At 38.8% G+C, this 17475-nt stretch overlaps 1 protein-coding gene across 12 annotated transcripts in view; it reads left to right on the forward strand.

Moving 5' to 3' along the window:
* Dlg2 (discs large MAGUK scaffold protein 2) overlaps positions 1–17475 on the forward strand; it is a 1686730-nt gene that overhangs the window by 1106474 nt on the left and 562781 nt on the right. For all 12 annotated transcript variants that reach the window (XM_026784310.1, XM_026784311.1, XM_026784312.1 and 9 more), the window contains one exon: positions 7256–7306. In XM_026784310.1, coding sequence (XP_026640111.1) covers positions 7256–7306 — 51 coding nt within the window. The remainder of the gene's footprint in view (positions 1–7255; positions 7307–17475) is intronic.

The following is a 17475-nucleotide window of genomic DNA, read 5'->3' on the forward strand; positions in this document are numbered from 1 at the left end:
GGACAATTTAGCTGCGCCAGTGACTTACACAGGGAGATGGTAGAAAGGGATTTGATGGATTGGAATCTCGTGTGTCATGATGCCTTTTCAAGTACTGATCAATTGGGTTCTACCAACACAGAGTGTTCTCAAGGAGCATATTCAAACTCATGAAATATTTAAACCCAAAGAATAAAACAGCGCTCACCCAGGCTGGAGCCAAGTGAATGCATGAAAACCACCTGTTCTTCTCCCATGTGCACATTATACAGAGCTAGAAGCAAACATGGGGGTGAATGACGGAAAACATTTCTGAATCAGAGACAAATTCAGTTATGGACACAGGCATTGACTATGTTGGCCCTTTATTGTGGAAGCCTTTAATGAAGATGATTTCCAATATGATTGGAATATAAGAATCCTAAACTGTTTTTCTTCACGTTCCAAAAATACTAACAATACTGTATCACAGTTCTATAGTAAAACAAAACTACATAATTAAAAAAGTCTTTGTTTCCAATTAAAAACATAAACCATAATAATAATTATGTTCCTGATCAATTCTTTAAACCCAAAGTTTTATGTATTATGGAGACTTAAATAACAGAGGCTAAAAAGAAGAAAGAATTTTTCAGGAATGAGCTATTATAGAATAGTGTTGACTTCTTTATTTATTTGGTTAAAGGTATAATTTAGCAGTTCTTTGAGTTCAGAAGTTTATTTAAATAAGATTAGGATTTTTTTAACTTAAAGTCAGTTTGCTGATAGAAGACATTCAGGTGAGTAATAGACTCAGTGCTCCTGCCAAAATTAGAATCTCAGCTAGTAATATTAATAACTGGAACTTGAGAGATAGCTCAGTAGTAAAGAGGTTGTCTTCCTCTCATGAAAACCTAAATTCCAACTCATGAACCCACTTTTCAAAACTGGACATGGTGGCAAGCACTTAAGATCCCAGACAGAGAGACAGACGATTCCTGGGCATGGTTGTCTAGCCTTTTTGGTGCATTCTTAGATCCTAAATTAATCCACTTCTGTTACTCTATGTATTGCCGTTAGCTGTAGCCTACTGATAAAGTTCCAGTGTCTTTCTCCTTTACCAGATACATGGGGACTGCCTGACTCCACCTTCTTTTTTCCTGCATTCAGTTTAGTTTTCCTGCCTGCCAGTCATAGGCAAAAGCAGATGCTTTATTAACCAATGGTAATAAAACATTCACAGCATGCAGAGGGAATCCCACATCATCTCTCCTTTTCTATCTAAATGAAAATGAAAATTTTAGCTTTAATATAGTAAAATTACATATAACAATTTCCAAAGTTCTAGAATTGACAGAGACATCTCACCTCCAGGATAGTCACCCAAAGTTTTTGGTTTTTTGTTTGTTTGTTTGTTTGTTTTTGTGTGTGTGTTTTTTTTTAATGCTGGGACCTCCATCTTCAGCCTACAGGCTCATAGTATCTAGCAAACTTTTCCATGAAGCAGGAAATTTTAAAAAACTGTTTTCACCTATATTGGCAGTTTGTCAGACACTTTCTTCTGTGTCCTGAAGAATGTCTGGCAGACTCTTTTATGAAGCAGAATCCCTGAAGGACCATCTAGTCTTTTGGAAATTTTTTTGGGGGGGGTTTTGTGAGACAGGGTTTCTCTGTGGTTTTGGAGCCTGTCCTGGAACTAGCTCTTTTAGACTAGGCTGGTCTAGTCTAAAAGAGATCCGCCTGCCTCTGCCTCCTGAGTGCTGGGATTAAAGGCGTGTGCCACCACTGCCCGGCTTTTGGAAACTTTAGCGGTAACTTTTTTGTGGGTTCTGCACGTCCAGTTCATACTGAATACCATCAAGCAGTCCAAGCAACAGTAGTTTCTTACCCAAATGGCTAGCCTTGTCACATTGAAGTCAAATTCCATAATGAGTTTCTTCAATGCCCATGAACCTCTCTGAAGAAATTGGTGCTGCCAAAAACAAACATGTCTCACTGTTGAGAAAAGTCTAAGTTTTTAAAGACCTTTAAAATGCCATATTCTGTAGGTCTTTGAAGTGTTGAAGATTATCTATCTAACAGAAATATATCTCTGTATATCTAGAAAACCTAAAATCACAAGTTTGACTTTTTGCCTGTGCAAACATATGTGAAAGCCAGTGTTTGACATGGGAGTTTTAAAATGTCTGTGTATTAGTCTTCATTAATGAACGTGGTTTTTGAGAATATGTGTATATCTTAATGTTTATTTTCTTAGTATCTGTCTCTGTGCTTGGTGCTTTATTGATAGCCAGTAACTGTTCTTTGGGTAGAATTCTGTTCAGTCTTAAAGGGCCTTTGCCTTGACGTTCCTGTTTCAGCACTTGTTAAAACATGTGGCGTGAGGATGTGTAAGGATCTGTTGTTCTTGAAGTTTGGTTTCTATTTAGCTTTGGGAAATTCAAAAGGTGGTAAAAATTTTAGAAATCAAGGAAATCATTAAGATTCCAAATTAAAAGGATCAAAGCATAAAATATTTCACCTGTGCTAGTCATGAAAAAAATATCTTTTTCAGGAGATAAAAATAAATCTTGAAATCAAATTATATCATCATCTAGGCAGGTGGTTACTATAGCAGTGAAGGAAAAAGAGACTGTAAATTGACTCAAGTTTTCCAGAGGCAGAAAAACAATCTATAAAGTATTCCAAGTTTATAAACTGATAATTTTAAGTCCCAAGTTGAAATGTGAGTGGTTGCCAGTCTTGCTCTCTCTTCCTTTAAATGCCATATGAGGCCAGGAAGGCATCCAGTCCAGAGAGTGGGGGACAATGTGTGGCATCAAACTGATATTTCTGGCCACCAGAAAAACCTACCAGCTATCATGGCAGAATCAATGCCATAAAATATAAATTATCTAAAGAAAATATAATTTTTAATTTCTGAGAACTCCAAATATATATATATATATATATATACAGAAATGTGATAATATCTATTTTCTATTTCCCTCTCCAAGTCTCCACGTAGCCCTCTACTACATTTTCCTCCAAATTTAATGTTCTCTCTTTCATCCACTGAGTCCAATTAGTGCTGTCCATATGTACACAGAGGTGAAGAATAGTAAACCTACAATGGTCACACCCACAGAGAAGAATTACTCTCTATTCCCAGTATCTATCACATGTAACAAGCTCCTAGATCAGAGAACAAAACCTAGAGAGCACCTCCTCCATCAACGCGAGTATTTTGTCTGGCTTGATCTGGAGAGGATAACCAAACATGCCATGCGGTCGTGGTCGGCAGTCAAACTGTTTCTGGAAGACTCACCGCATCCCTCCTCATCTCTGAGCTCCTTGGCTCTCTCTGTCTCCTCTTCCTTGTCTCCTAAGCCTTGCGGTAGCAGCTTGGTGATGAACACGTCCCATTTAAGGCAGTGTACTCATACTGTGTTATTCTTAGCAGACTCTGCATTGACTGCCGAGAACTAGAAAAAAAGCGAACCAAAGTTGAGCAAAGCCCTTATCTATGAATATAAATGTAAATAGTTGGAAGGCAATTTGACGTCATGACCATTAAGCAAACCAGAAGCAGGCTCTACCCTATACTAATGGCCATGAGCTTTTGACTAGATTAACAGCACCAGAATGAAATTCCCTCTTGTGGAACAAGCCTTAAATCCAGTCAGAAAGCAACTAGTCACGGCATGATAGTCGTGTGTTCAGGTAGGCACATGTTGGTAGGTAGTACAGCAAACTTCGTCTACACTAGATCTGTCTTTTCCCCACCAGCAGTGCTACCGAAGGAGGAAGGAAGCTTCGCAATTGGTTTGAGAATGATTGCTCTATGTTCTGCAGCCAAAATGTGTTGTGTTTTCGGCAATAGAATCTTGTAGCTATGGTAGATAACCAAGGATAATGGAAATAGCCTGTTTTATTAAAACCGTATTTCTCAAAACTGGGAAATTCTGTGTATCTTGTTGATTTTCCACAGCGACAGTCCCTCAGTTTTCTAGTTTTTAAGCTAAAGAAGAGACTATAAGCTACCAGAGGACTGGTCTGGACTGTAGGACCAGAGTCAGAATAGCAGGGGCCTCAACCATGCAACTTTCTCTAGCCCATACTACCAGAAATGCAATATATTACCAACATGCTTAGATATCACAGGAGATTTGAATTCTCAAGGGAAAAAATATTGGCTAGAATTCTTTCCAGATATAGAACTTCATATAAGTGGAAAGTTTAATGTCAGAATAGTTGGGGAATTGGCCTTGCAAATACAATGCTTTTGTAAAAGTGTGAAGTCCCGAGTTCAAATCCCTCAAGCACACATAAACATCAGCATAGATCTGTAACCTCTGTGATCTTAGGTTATGAAGGAAGATAGTCAGGAAAATCTCTCAGAAGCTCATGGGCCTGCTAGAGAAAACAATGTAGAAGATGGGTACCAACAGAGGTTGGTCCTCTGACTTCCACACATACTGTATGTATGGAACACATGCCCCCAACTTTCATGTACATACATCACACACACACACACACACACACACACATCCACAAATACACGCACATCCACAAATAAAAGGAGAAAGTTACATGTTAAGGGACTGATATGGATTATCCTGAAACCTTGGGGATAGATCACACAGCAGTGTTTTGTCTGTAAACTCCATTGCCAGGAGAACAAGAGCCATACCCAACAGTTCTGACCTCCGAATGATGATGTTCACTATGATGGGTGGTAATGATTCTCCTTGATTCATCTCCTCTCAGTAAATTGCTACCAGCTAAATAAATGTGGGAAACACTGAAGGAATATTCTCCTGGGCCTATTAACTGAAAAGGTTTAAACATCCATAAAATCACAGCCAAGACTTAGGAAGCTCTCATTAAAATACAGACAAAATGCACAGATATTCTTAGTTCTGTGTTTTGTTCTTTCTATCAAAATCTCTACCAAGACAGTATGTAGTTCACTTTCTTTCTTTTTTTTTTTTTTTTAGAGTTTCTTAGGGAATAAAAGCACCGCTCTTCTAATGAGAGACTAGACATTAGACCCTCTAAAATTTCTTATTCCTGAATTCCCACACTAGCTTTCTGATTCCTTGTTTAAAATGTTTTTCAGTTAATGCTGAAATGTTGACTTGCCTATGATTAGAAAGAATTCATTCCTCTTTTATTTTAATAGATTTTGTTACAGACATGATATTCTTTCTTTTTAAAGCAAGGTTATATCCTGGATGCCACTCTCTACCCTCAAAAGGAGTCTGGATATTGTTATCTTAGAGAAATGACATTACATTCTTCAGTTGAAAGCTAAAGATCCTTGGAGTACACAGAAGCCTGCTGACAAGGCTTGTGTGACCTGTTCATGAAGCTGACTAGGGAACTTAAGAATGCTAATTATTATGTGCATAAAGAATGAGTCTAGGATCTAACATTCTGCATGCATAATCTTAGAACTGTTAAGCAAAAATTATATATGCTACGATATAGCCTCTGTGATGCAAACCAGTAGAAATTCTTGTCTTCTGTTTCTTGAAAGAATCCTTTTCGCTTTGCACCTTTGGATATTTGCTCCCAGGGGATTATTTTCCCCTCTGTGGAGCTTATTCCTCCTCCCCAGTTTGCAGCACTTCAATACCATGAAGGGCTTCACTCTAGAGAGTCGGTGAAGCAAAGAAAAGGCTCCATGGAGCCCTACTGAGTAAACAAAGAAAAACACATCACATGAATTCAATCTCCTCCTGCTGTCCTCCTATCAGCTATGGAAAGTAAGAAAGATAAACGAAAGTTCAGGCAGAAGCATACACATACAAGGAGTTTTGGTTGTTGTTATTTTTTCTGTCTTTGCATACACTCAACCAAAGCCTTCTTAGAGTTGCTGAAGCTTTCTGACATCGCGAAGTCCTTTTCTGTGAGTCATTAAATTGCTGAAGCCCAGAAAATCAAATTTAGTTTAGGTCTGTTTGATAATGTAATAACAGTAAAATGTGATTCACCAATTAGCTCATGTAATTGAATAATCAAAAACATGCTCCGAACGAGTCGCTGAGGCACAGTCCACCATGCTTACGGCTCTATGTTTTCTCTGATTACTACTGCAGGTACCTCTTCTGCCAATGCTATTCCCTCCCCATTTCCTATGAAAGAGAATCTACAAATACATCTGTGGCTGTAGATCAACAGGATACTTACTTAGTTTCATTACTTGCTGATTTCTCGTTTCTCCTTCATCAGCTCCCTCTTGAGTAACTTCGACCCTGGGCAAAGGGGCTGTCAATCTAGTCCTGGCCTCCCTAGTGCTCTCCATGAACTATATTTAAATTCTGTGAGGAGAGAAACCCAGACAGTTGTTAGAGCCTTTAAAGGCAATCACAATTTTGTAGTTGAAACACTGCCTCCCTTGATGATTCCTAAATTCTAATGGTGTGAGCAAGGCATACTTTAGGGATGAGGGGGAGTAATAGACAGTTTGAGACTTTTTTTCTCAGAAATTACAATTTTCTAAGAAGAAATCTGTGGCAGATAAGAACAGAAATTCGGTGGATTTTTTTTTTTTGCTCAGTTTACAGCATTTCCTCATAATTCTCTGTGCACATCTGTTGACTCATAGGTGCCCGGCTATATTCAAAATTCTTCTTCTAAACTCAGATCAATTCAAGGATTGTTTAGATGGCTGAAACAAACTCTAATGAGGAATTTTAAAACAGGTTCTTCTTTATTAATTTATTTTTTTCTGAAATATCTGGGCAGGCTTTCATGGTCCAGGGCTTCCAATAAGCAAAAGAAAGAGTAATTGGCATATATTACCTGAACTTGCGTTGATAAAGAAATGGAATTTCTTAGCTGACTCAGTCATTTTTAATATAGCTTTGCCCCTCAAAAGAGAGGAGAAAAAGGAGGGGCAAGAAGAGAAGGAGGGAGCAGAGGAGTACATCCCATGGAGTTTACTGCCATTTCAGACGTCACACTTTAGATTTTATCCATGAGGTCTAAAGAGTCATTAGTAAACTCTTCCTTTGTAATTATATATCATCGCTCTTTGATGATTTGTTTACAAACTCATAATGCATATTTTGTACTCTCCCCACACTTTAAAAAAAAACATTCTAAGAGATGGAATCATCATTAATTATTTTCGTTGTGTCTCATTTCATTTACGGAAAAATATAATCCAAAGCCCAATGTGAAGGAAATATTTCCTAAGGACAGATGTATGCCTGTCACACCTGGAGTTCCCCCAGCAGTTTCTAAATGTATAATCTCATACTCGAAGAACATTAGTAATTCTCTTTTCTTTTTTTCTTCCTATTAATAGGTCAATGGAACAGAAATTGAATATGAATTTGAAGAAATTACATTGGAGAGGGTAAGAAAAAATTTAAAATCTTTAAGTTGGTTTTCTGTCTTCCAGGTCCTAATTTGTAATCTTGTGAAATTACAAAATTGTACTTCTTAACTTAAAGTTACCTACAAGATTTACAGGAGCGTGTTAGTGAAATGCTTACGATAGAGAGCACTGAGGTAGAAGACCAAATAACCAGAATGTTCTATTAGTAGATCATGTTTTCAAGGATTGGGGAAACAAATGGCGGAGGCAGAAGTGGCCCAGGAACTGTGCATTCCTTTATTCTGGGTACTCTGCTGTTGATGATGTGGCTGTATGTTTCTAAGACAGCTGATAAGATGTTCTCCACCACGTGATATTGATGCTATAACCTGACCCACAACTGCCACACATCTTCTATTTCAGCCACGAAAAGAGTGATGAGCTTAAAGCCTATCCCCAAAGGCAGACACATCAACCCTGCAGCGCTCTGAAAATAAGCTAGAAGGACCTTGGCAAAGACTTCCGGCAAATACAGGAAACCGTGCCACTCAGTGTATTTAGGTCTTTTACAAAACAGCCAAAGAAAGATCAAAGACAGTCTATAAAAAGCAACGTCAGGTAACATTAACAGGCTAGCCATCATTCCAAAAGGCGAGCATACATAAAACAGCTTACTTCCCCTCATTCGGAAATGAAGATAAGAAGCATGAGCAGTTTCGTATCTAATTGCAAGTATTTCCAAGGTGTCTTACTATCTGTTGACAATGAGTAGCCCTGAAAATGAGCTAATTTGGAAACAGAGATCAAAAACCTTGGGGGAAAAAAACATAGTTCTAGAGACACAATTACATTTTAAAAGTTGGGCAAATTTCACAAAGACTGCTCGAATTTGTACTGTTTATTACCGTAAAGGCTCAAAAATATGTTTACTACTTCCTTATATACCCATATAACATTCATCTTATAAAATTAAATACAATGAAATACTAAGTTATATTTCGATATTATTTTAGAAGACTATGTCATTGCAAGGATACAAAGCCTATCAGTTATGTAAATCAATTTTAAATAGTTTTACAGTAAGTTTAAAACATAATTAAACATAGACTGAATCGAATTGAACAAAACTCTTCCAATCTCCAAGTTCTAGTAAAAGTAGAAAAGCTTTTAAGTATTCTTTTCTTTGAAAAAAAAGGAGAGGAAAAAATAAAACAACATCCGGAAAGGGTGGGGGACACACAAGGTATGGCTGAGTCTTCTCATCACTTGAGAATCAAGGGCTCTGTCACAATTAACACTACTGGTTGTGAGGGTTATTGAGAGAAATTAACAAGCAATTTCCTTTGTCATTGGAAAATCGCCCTTAGATAACTTACTGTTTATAAACTCAAAATGTATGTTTTTTATATGTAAAAAAACAAATCACCCCACTCGAAGGGGTGGAATCATTGCTGACTATTTTTGTAATGTCATTTTCATTTTGGCAAAAGCATCCAATGCACAAACATAAAAGGCACGTGCAGGAATGGCAGGTGTGTGGTGGCAGCATGGTTTATGAGGAACAACGCACAATGTAAATGGCGACCCTTCTAAACCCAGAACCTATGCAGCTAAACCGGTCTCACTGTGTTCTGGATTCCTCTCCTCTCTCCAAGTAGTCCTTTCTTATATAGATAGTCTGTATGACAATAGCAATGTACCAGACTTAAGGCCCCCAATGGGTATGACTTTGGTTAGGACTTTGTACCGCTGGAAGACGTCTTATAGGTGTCTCAAACAAGCCTATTAACTTTTGTTTGCTGCATCCCTGTGACGTAAGGTTTTACATCATCAACTGGATCAGTGTTAGGTGCACCTTGGTGACCATCCTGTGATCCCATTTATATTTATTCTTAGCTTTTAATAATAATAGCTGAAGAACTCACCAAGATCCTTCAAAGGTTTGTAAGCATAGTGACACGTGAGTCTCGTTTGAGAAGCTCACACCTCTACTTGGATCTGTCATTTTTTCACTTTCTATCTATTCGTTCCTGTACTGAAAATCTACGGAAAAAAATGATGGTATCGAATTCCAACAATACCTTATAATACATATGAAAATAAATACACCAAAGATACATATATGACTACATCTGTGACGCCTGGAAGGACATAATCTGTTAAAGTGCTAGCATCTTATTAAGGATTTGGGGTAGATATTCGTTGTTTCTTTTTGCATATCTTCTAAATATATTTAATGATTTTATAATACAATAAATTATATGATTAAATAATTTTGTATAAAATGAAAACAAAATTATTATTCTATGAGCTATCATTCAAGTGTGAGTTAATACTATAGACTTTTATTTATTTATACTTCCTCTTTAATTTCTTGCTCTTCACTTTCATGAGTCAACAGATTTCTCATTTTATTCTAATTTTTATTTAGCATGAGTCGTCTTAAAGAAATTTATGTGGGAAGCTGATTACTCTGAAGATGGAGGCTTTAACACATCTGTTATGGACTTGGATAAAATGTTATTGGCATTCTTAATAGAGAAAGTGGTATTAGGGGATATTAACTCAAACGAGAGAAAGAAAGAAAAACTACGCACGTTTGTAAATCGCTACCCCCCTCTCCGAGGCTGGAAATGTCATTAGTGCGATTCAGCACAAGATAAAGTGGGCAGCCCATGTAAACCCAGGGCCTGTGCAGCTCAGCAGGGCCCACTCTGTGTCTGATTCATCTCCCTTCCCCAACACAGTATACACTCAACTTTAAGAGAGCACGTTTTTTTCCACGTAGCTATAGCTCAGCAGATAAAGGCAAACGTCAAGTTGAGAGAGAGAGAGCATTCACTTGGAGTCATATGGTCGTGGGTTCTAGTTTGGAGTCTCGTATTTACACTAACCCTAAGCATGTTCCACCTTCTCCCTGTCTCCCTGTTCTTGGATTTCCAATCACACACTGAACCTTGTCATTTCCACTAACGGTACACCTTTCAAATCCTTTTCACAGTTTCTCTCCCAAACTTTCATAATCTCCATTAGGACTTGAGTTGCTGACTTCATGGACCTCCCCTAGTCTCCATCTTTATGTCCTCCCTTCCCTCCTTACATATGACGTCTGACCTGGTCCAGCATTCCAATCTTCCATCTCATATAATCTTCGCTTACTTTTCTCACTTAGCTGATTCAAAATCTCAGTCCTATTACCGAGTGGTTAAACCCTTCCTGTTTATTCCACATAAGCACCTGAGCTGCTGGGCCTGGCCAGAGAGGCACTCACGCAGCGTGCTCTCGGTTCTTTTTGTTTGTTTGTTTGTTTTTTAGGTTTTTCTGTTTGTTTGTTTGTTTTTTTATTGAGAAAAGGAAGAAAAAAAAAACAAGTTTCCGCCTCCTCCCAGCCTCCCATTTCCTTCCCCCTCCTCCCACCCTTCTTCCCCTCCCTCTCCAGTCCAATGGGCAGTTAGGGTTCCCTGCCCTGTGGTAAGTCTTAGGTCCTCCCCCCTCCGTCCGTATATAGGAAGGTGGACATCCAAACTGGCTAGGCTCCCACAAAGCCAGCACATTAAGTAGGATCAAAACCCCGTGCCATTGTCCTTAGCTTCTCATCAGCCCTCATTGTTCGCCATGTTCAGAGAGTCCAGATATATCCCCTGCTTTTTCAGTCACAGTCCAGCTGGCCTTGGTGAGCTCCCAATAGATCAGCCCCACTGTCTCAGTGGGTGGGTGCACCCCTCATGGTCCCGACTTCTTTGCTCATCTTCTCCCTCCTTCTGCTCCTCATTGGGACCTTGAGAGCTCAGTCCAGTGCTCCAGTGTGGGTCTCTGTCTCTATCTCCATCCATCACCAGATGAAGGTTCTATGGTGATATGCAAGATATTCGTCAGTATTGCTATAGTATAGGATCATTTCAGGTTCCCTATCCTCAGCTGCCCAAGGAACTAACTGGGGACATCGCCTTGGGCTCCTGGGAGCCACTCTAGGTTCAAGTCTCTTGCCAACTCTAAGGTGGCTCCCTTAACTAAGAATTGTGCTTCCGTGCTCCCCTATCCAACCTTCCTTTATCCCAATCTTCCTTTTTCCCCAAGTTCCCCCCTCCTTCCCTTCTAACTTTTCTCTCCCCATCTCCCCTTACCCCCATCCCACCCCACCCCCAAGATCCATTGACTCATGACTCTCAAATACTCCTGATAATTTTTAACATTTCACTAGGAAATTCCCCTTCCTCTTTCTCTAAGAGAACGATTTTCACATCATCTTTGAGATCTTCATATCCTTAAAGTCCTCTCCCTCACCTTCACTTTCAAGTGATAACTGCCCTGTCAGATTTATGATAGTAAAAAATGTTGCCCAATTTGAGCATCAGTTCTCAGTCCTAACTGATTTCTCAGGAACATTTGGTATAGCTGTCACTAGTTCATCAAAGATAATGTTTGATTGTTTGTTTGATGGTTTAACTTCTAGAGCAAACATTTTTCTGTGCTCTCTTTTCTTTGCTGGTTGCACATTGCTATTTGCTGCGTTCTTGCTATATTGTTCCTCTAAATGCTGGATGATTCCAGATACCAGATGGAAACACCTCTTTGCCAGCTCTCCTTCCTAGAGTGCCCTATCTCATCGAGATGCAAGGCTTACACTCCCCTATGGCTTCATCTTCTGAATCTGAAAATGGCCCTTTCCCTCAGCTCATTCTCTACAACTAACTTTCCATCTCATGCATTTGCTTAAATACCAAGGGGTCCCTTTCCCCTTGGCTCCCTCCCTTGGGCCCCAAACTGTTTCTCATCTAACAGTCCTTAGCTGAGCTAAATGGTTCCTTATTATCCAGCCAAAATCATCTTCAAAGTCTCATTTATTTCTTTTCCTTGGGATCCATGAACAGGAGTGCACGTACTTCCATTAAATATATATATATATATATAATATATATATATATTTCAAAGTCAAACTGTTTTTACTACGCTTTCTGTAGAATCTTCACTCAAAGCAAGTTCATCCACGCCTGGACCACTCTAGTAGCCTGTTTTACTCTTCTCCAAATAACCAGGGTAGTAGTTTTCAAACTGTAAGCCAGGCTGCACCACTTAATTATTGAAACCTTCCACGGGCTGGGAATTCACCCATCATCATCATCACCATCATCATCGTCATCACCACCATCATCATCTTCATCTTCAAGGCTTCATAGGATGCTTTCCCCCTCATCTGTCTTCACAAATATTGCTATATCTGCACTGACAGTCTTGGGATTCCTCAAAAAGTCCATGTTATTCTCACCTCAAGGGCTTGATTGTGGCTATTTTTTTTTGCTTGAAAAACTTTATATATATATATATATATATAAAACTTTAAATATATATATATATATTCATATGAGATTAGAATCATATTTCCATATAAGATTGCCATGAGAAGATTTTATATGTATATACGATCTCTATATATAATATTATTACATAATATTATGTGTTATTATATATAATATAATATAATGTACCTATTATATATATGGATATATATAATTTTCTCACTATACTCTCATATGGAAAATTGTTCCTGTCTAAATTAATACTAAATTTCAACATGCTTTACCCCACCCCACAGTTTTATTGCTTTTTAATTATACTTACTAACTTCTGAAGTGTGTTCACTTTGTTAATGCCTATTTCTTCCAGAATATATGCTATTTGTACATATTCAGTCACTTCTGTGTTTGATTTTTCTTCAATAATCTGACTGTGTAGTGCATACTAAGAAAAAGTATGTGGGTGGCTTTTGCCTCACTCTGCTCCTGAGAGGACAGTGGAGGAGATGCATGGAGGCTGGCTCCAATAGCAGCTGTTCAAATGACCTTGAACTCCATGTGTACCCTCATTGGATTTCAGTTTTCATATTAGGGAATGAACATAAGCGGTTTGTATCAATATCAGATTACCCTTGGAAAATGAATCCGTTAATGTAAAGGTTTATAATGTCGTGCATGTTTAGTCTTAATATTTGATTTGGTTGATACATCACTTCTCACAAATATATCAGGACTGTTGAGAACCCTGACTTTTAATAGCCTCCCAGGACAAGACAGACATTTTGGTGATTAAATGCTTGCTAGAGAAACATGGGTGTAAGACTTCAGATCCCCAGAAGCAATTTAAATGCCAGTGAACATGGTAGCCTGTCTGTATTGACAACCTTACAAGACAGTTGGGAGATCCCAGAGCAAGCTTGCTGGCAAGACTAGACACATCAGTGAGCCCTGTCCCTCAGGGACTGAGAGATATTTCCTCAATGAATATGATAAAAAATGATGAAGGATCATTTGAGAAAGCAACCTTGGTCCTCTACATACATAACACGTATGTTAATATGGAGAAAGAAAGCAGACAAACAATTAGCCTGATATACGTTTATTTATCTATTTATAAAAACTAGCTTTTCTCATTTTTACATACCAATACAGTGCCCACTCCCTCCCCTATCTTCTCCTGTCCGGTCTACACCTCAGAGAGGGTAAGGAATCCCATGGGAAGTCAACAAAGTCCAGTGCATTGTTTTAAGGCAGGATCAAGGCCCTCCCCACTTTATCTAGACTAAGCGAGGTATCCCTCCAAAGAGAATGCGTTGCAAAAGCCAGTACAAGCAGTAGGAATAAATCCTGGTCTCCCTGCCAGTGGCCACACAGTCTTCCCAGACACACACCATCACCCACATTGTGAGGGTCTAGTTTTGTCCTATGCTGGTTCTCCCACTGTCAGGCCAAAACTGGTGCTCTCCCATTAGCTCAGGGAAGGTGTTCCAGTAGGTATTCCCTTCATGGTTTTGACCCCTTTGCTTATATTATCATTCCTCCCTCTCTTTGACTGGACTTTGGGAGCTCAACCCAGTATTCAGCTGTGGATCTCCTCATCTGCCTCCATCGGCCATTGGATGAAGGCTCTATGATGACATTTAAGACAGTCATCCAGGGAGGGAGAGCAAGGAACAAGATAATTTGATTGAGGGATCCATTACGGGCCTAGCAAGAAACCTGGCACTAGAGAAATTCCCAGAAATCCACAAGGATGGTCCCAGCTATGACCCAAAGCAATTGTGAAGAGAGTACCTGAACTGGCCAGCCTGTGATTCTTAATATACAATTTATAAGAGATTGATAAGACACCAAGAAATCCGATAGCGTGCCTTTTCTTTACTGTTTCTGTTGTTAGTTAGATGCCAAAGGTATAACAGCCACGAACCTTGTGCATGAATTTACCATGCATACATTTCCATCTAATCTCTGTAACATTAATTATATGCTAAATTGGTCATATTAAATAATATTTTCATTAAGTATGTCTAAAGGACCTCACTTTTACTTGCTAAGAGTATGAGACTCGGAGATCAAACAACCTCTAAAATCTTAGGGAAAGTCACATTTTCTAAAGGAGTGGGTTAAGATCAGCCCCACCACACCAAGTTAGCCTACCTTCAAAGGTAGCTCAAGGGGCTGGAGAGATGGCTCAGTGGTTAAGAGCACTGGCTGCTCTTCCAGAGGTCCTGAGTTCAATTCCCAGCAACCACATGGTGGTTCACAACCATCTGTAATGAGATTTGTCGCTCTCTTCTGACATGTGGGCATGCATTGAGGCAGAATGTTGTATACATAATAAATGAATAAATAAATATTTTTTTTTAAAAAGGTAGCTCAAATACCATCTCTTTCAATGAGCTTTGCTTGCCTTTCCCTCCTGATTAGTGTCCCTCTTCACAAACATCAATCTCGACCTGATGAAAAAGTGACTAGAATCTGTCCCTCCCGGTGCCCTAGGCGTTTTCCCATGGACAGTACTTTATCATGGTGTTTTTAGATACCATGTCACGGAAAAGGCAAAAACACTGGACAATTTGAAGACAAATCGATAGCTCATTTTCTGCTGCCAAGTTGCTCAATGCATTGACCATGTGCTAAACATACTAAACCCTAGGAAGATCTCTCATGCATCAGATTGTCATTTACTAAACGGGAGTGCCAGACACAGTCTATACTCCATACATTGCACAGTATTAGAGAAGTAAATAGTAACTGTGAAGAAGAACATAGTGTTACAGACGTCTGGCCCACAAGAGAGTCCTTCTGTGACACATTACACTTGAGCAAGCTCCTGGGCGACGAGAGGAATGCAAGCACACAGCAGGAGGCAGAAAGAGGAAGCAGCCTCTCACACAGGAGTACTACCCGACTGCTCAAAGGTCTCTGGAAAAGTATTGCTCGGGTTACTTAGGACAAGTGTAGTTTTTCAAGCTGTGAAGCAGGAACCAGAGAACCAGGCAAGAGAGACAGAACAAGCAGTGAACGTGAGTGCCTTGGATAAGCTTGGATAACTCTGCAAGCTAGTTAATGTCGGCCTGAAGGCAATGGAAAACCTATGAAGAGGTTTAGTCACGAGAGCAGCATAGTTCTATCTATGAAAGCATTGTTTTGGCTGTAGGGCTGGATCCTTATGGGGTCGGACTGAGGGGAGGATGCAGGTGGGCCAATTAGGACGTAACTATGGATAAAGGTGGTCAATAGTGAAGAAAGAGTAGGTAGCTTAAAATGTATTAGAAGTTATCTAATTGATCTCTACTATATTTTAGGTTGGGGGAGAAGAGTCAAAGATGCTTACAGTATACTAGAAATGGAACAGATTCTTGTTACAGACACTTAGTCAGATGTACCTGTTATCTCTCAAGCCTTGCTGACACCCAGGGTTACCTGTCAACTGAGTAGATTTGTCAGTATTCTGTTTATGAGGCTAACAGACTGTGTATTCCTGGTATGATTTACACCATAAGAAGCTAGTTCACTTGTGCGGATAATAGATTCACCATGCCTGAGAGAACTTAACCAACATGCTTGACAGTGATTGAAAAAAGATGAGAAATCCATGTCTGGGACGTATAACTCCCCTCTATACTCCCTGACAAGGTAGGCATATTCCTCGACAACCAGTAAGATAACCAAATATTAGAGCATAAATCCATGACTTCTTCGCTTGTTATTTACCCATAAATAAATTTATAAGGTAAATGACAGACTTATTCAGTCTCAAAAAAGTCTCACAAATTAAGTATGTTTTAGATAAGAGTGAGCCACATGGGAATTTTGAAAGTAGTGCTTGTGAAATAATAGGTTACCCATTAAAGGTGTCCAATGGCTTGTCCACCTTGCTGCAGATGTCAAATTAATTAGAAAGTAATTAAATGTCTGATTCACTTAGGCCACATTGTTTGATATTGATCATTGTAAAAATTCCTAAACTCAGATAGAATTAAGTATCCAATCCTTCAAGTAATGTGGAGAATCGTGTTTCTGTACACCTCGTTTTTTCTAGGACTGTTTAGCTCTTTTCAGTTAATAGTAACAGGAATGATAATCAGAGTCCAAATAGATGGTTGGTGGGTTTTCAATAATATATAATCAACTATTGCAAAACCTCATTCACAATGAGTTAAGTAACTTTGGGTAATAGATGATTTCTTCAAACAAATTCTATTGTATGTCTAATTATGGTGTATCTTTTCAGTATGCTTGAAACAGGATATATGTGTATTTGTGTGTGTGTGTAGTGTATATATATATACATATATATATACATATATATATTTAGCTGTTATATGAATATATCAATCAAATATAAATATTTATTTAGACATAAAGAAAAGTGAATTTTGATTAGCTTATTAGCTTTGGATGGCATCACATGATTTAAGGACTAAAAGCATTGTAAGGAAGGACAGTTCGGAATCCCTTATGAATCCAAGGTCACCCACTTCCTGTATGACCTCAGGCAAATAAATCAACCTATTAAGACCTCATGCTTCTTCATTGCAGATGGTTTACTGATATGTGCACATATATGTGTATGTGTGCGCGTATGTGTGTTATTTTAAAGAGTTTCTAGAACCTCCAAGATGCTGTTGTCTTTTTTTATCAGGTACACACAGACACACTTTTGTAGGCTCTGCATATCTGATATAGACCACTGTTGACATAACTTTGGACATAATGTACAGCTAGATCAAATAGCAAACTCTATCACTTTCCTCCCACCCTCTCCATCCCCCCTCTGTTGTGTCTATTTGCATTTACAGTGTGTCTAGTTGCATTTACAGTGTGTCTGTTTGTGTTTACACTGTGTCTATTTGTGTTTACAGTGTGTCTATTTGTGTTTGCCTTGTGTCTATTTGTGTTTACATTGTG

This window comes from Microtus ochrogaster, chromosome 22 (genome assembly GCF_000317375.1).
Source record: "Microtus ochrogaster isolate Prairie Vole_2 chromosome 22, MicOch1.0, whole genome shotgun sequence".
Lineage (NCBI taxonomy): Eukaryota > Metazoa > Chordata > Mammalia > Rodentia > Cricetidae > Microtus > Microtus ochrogaster.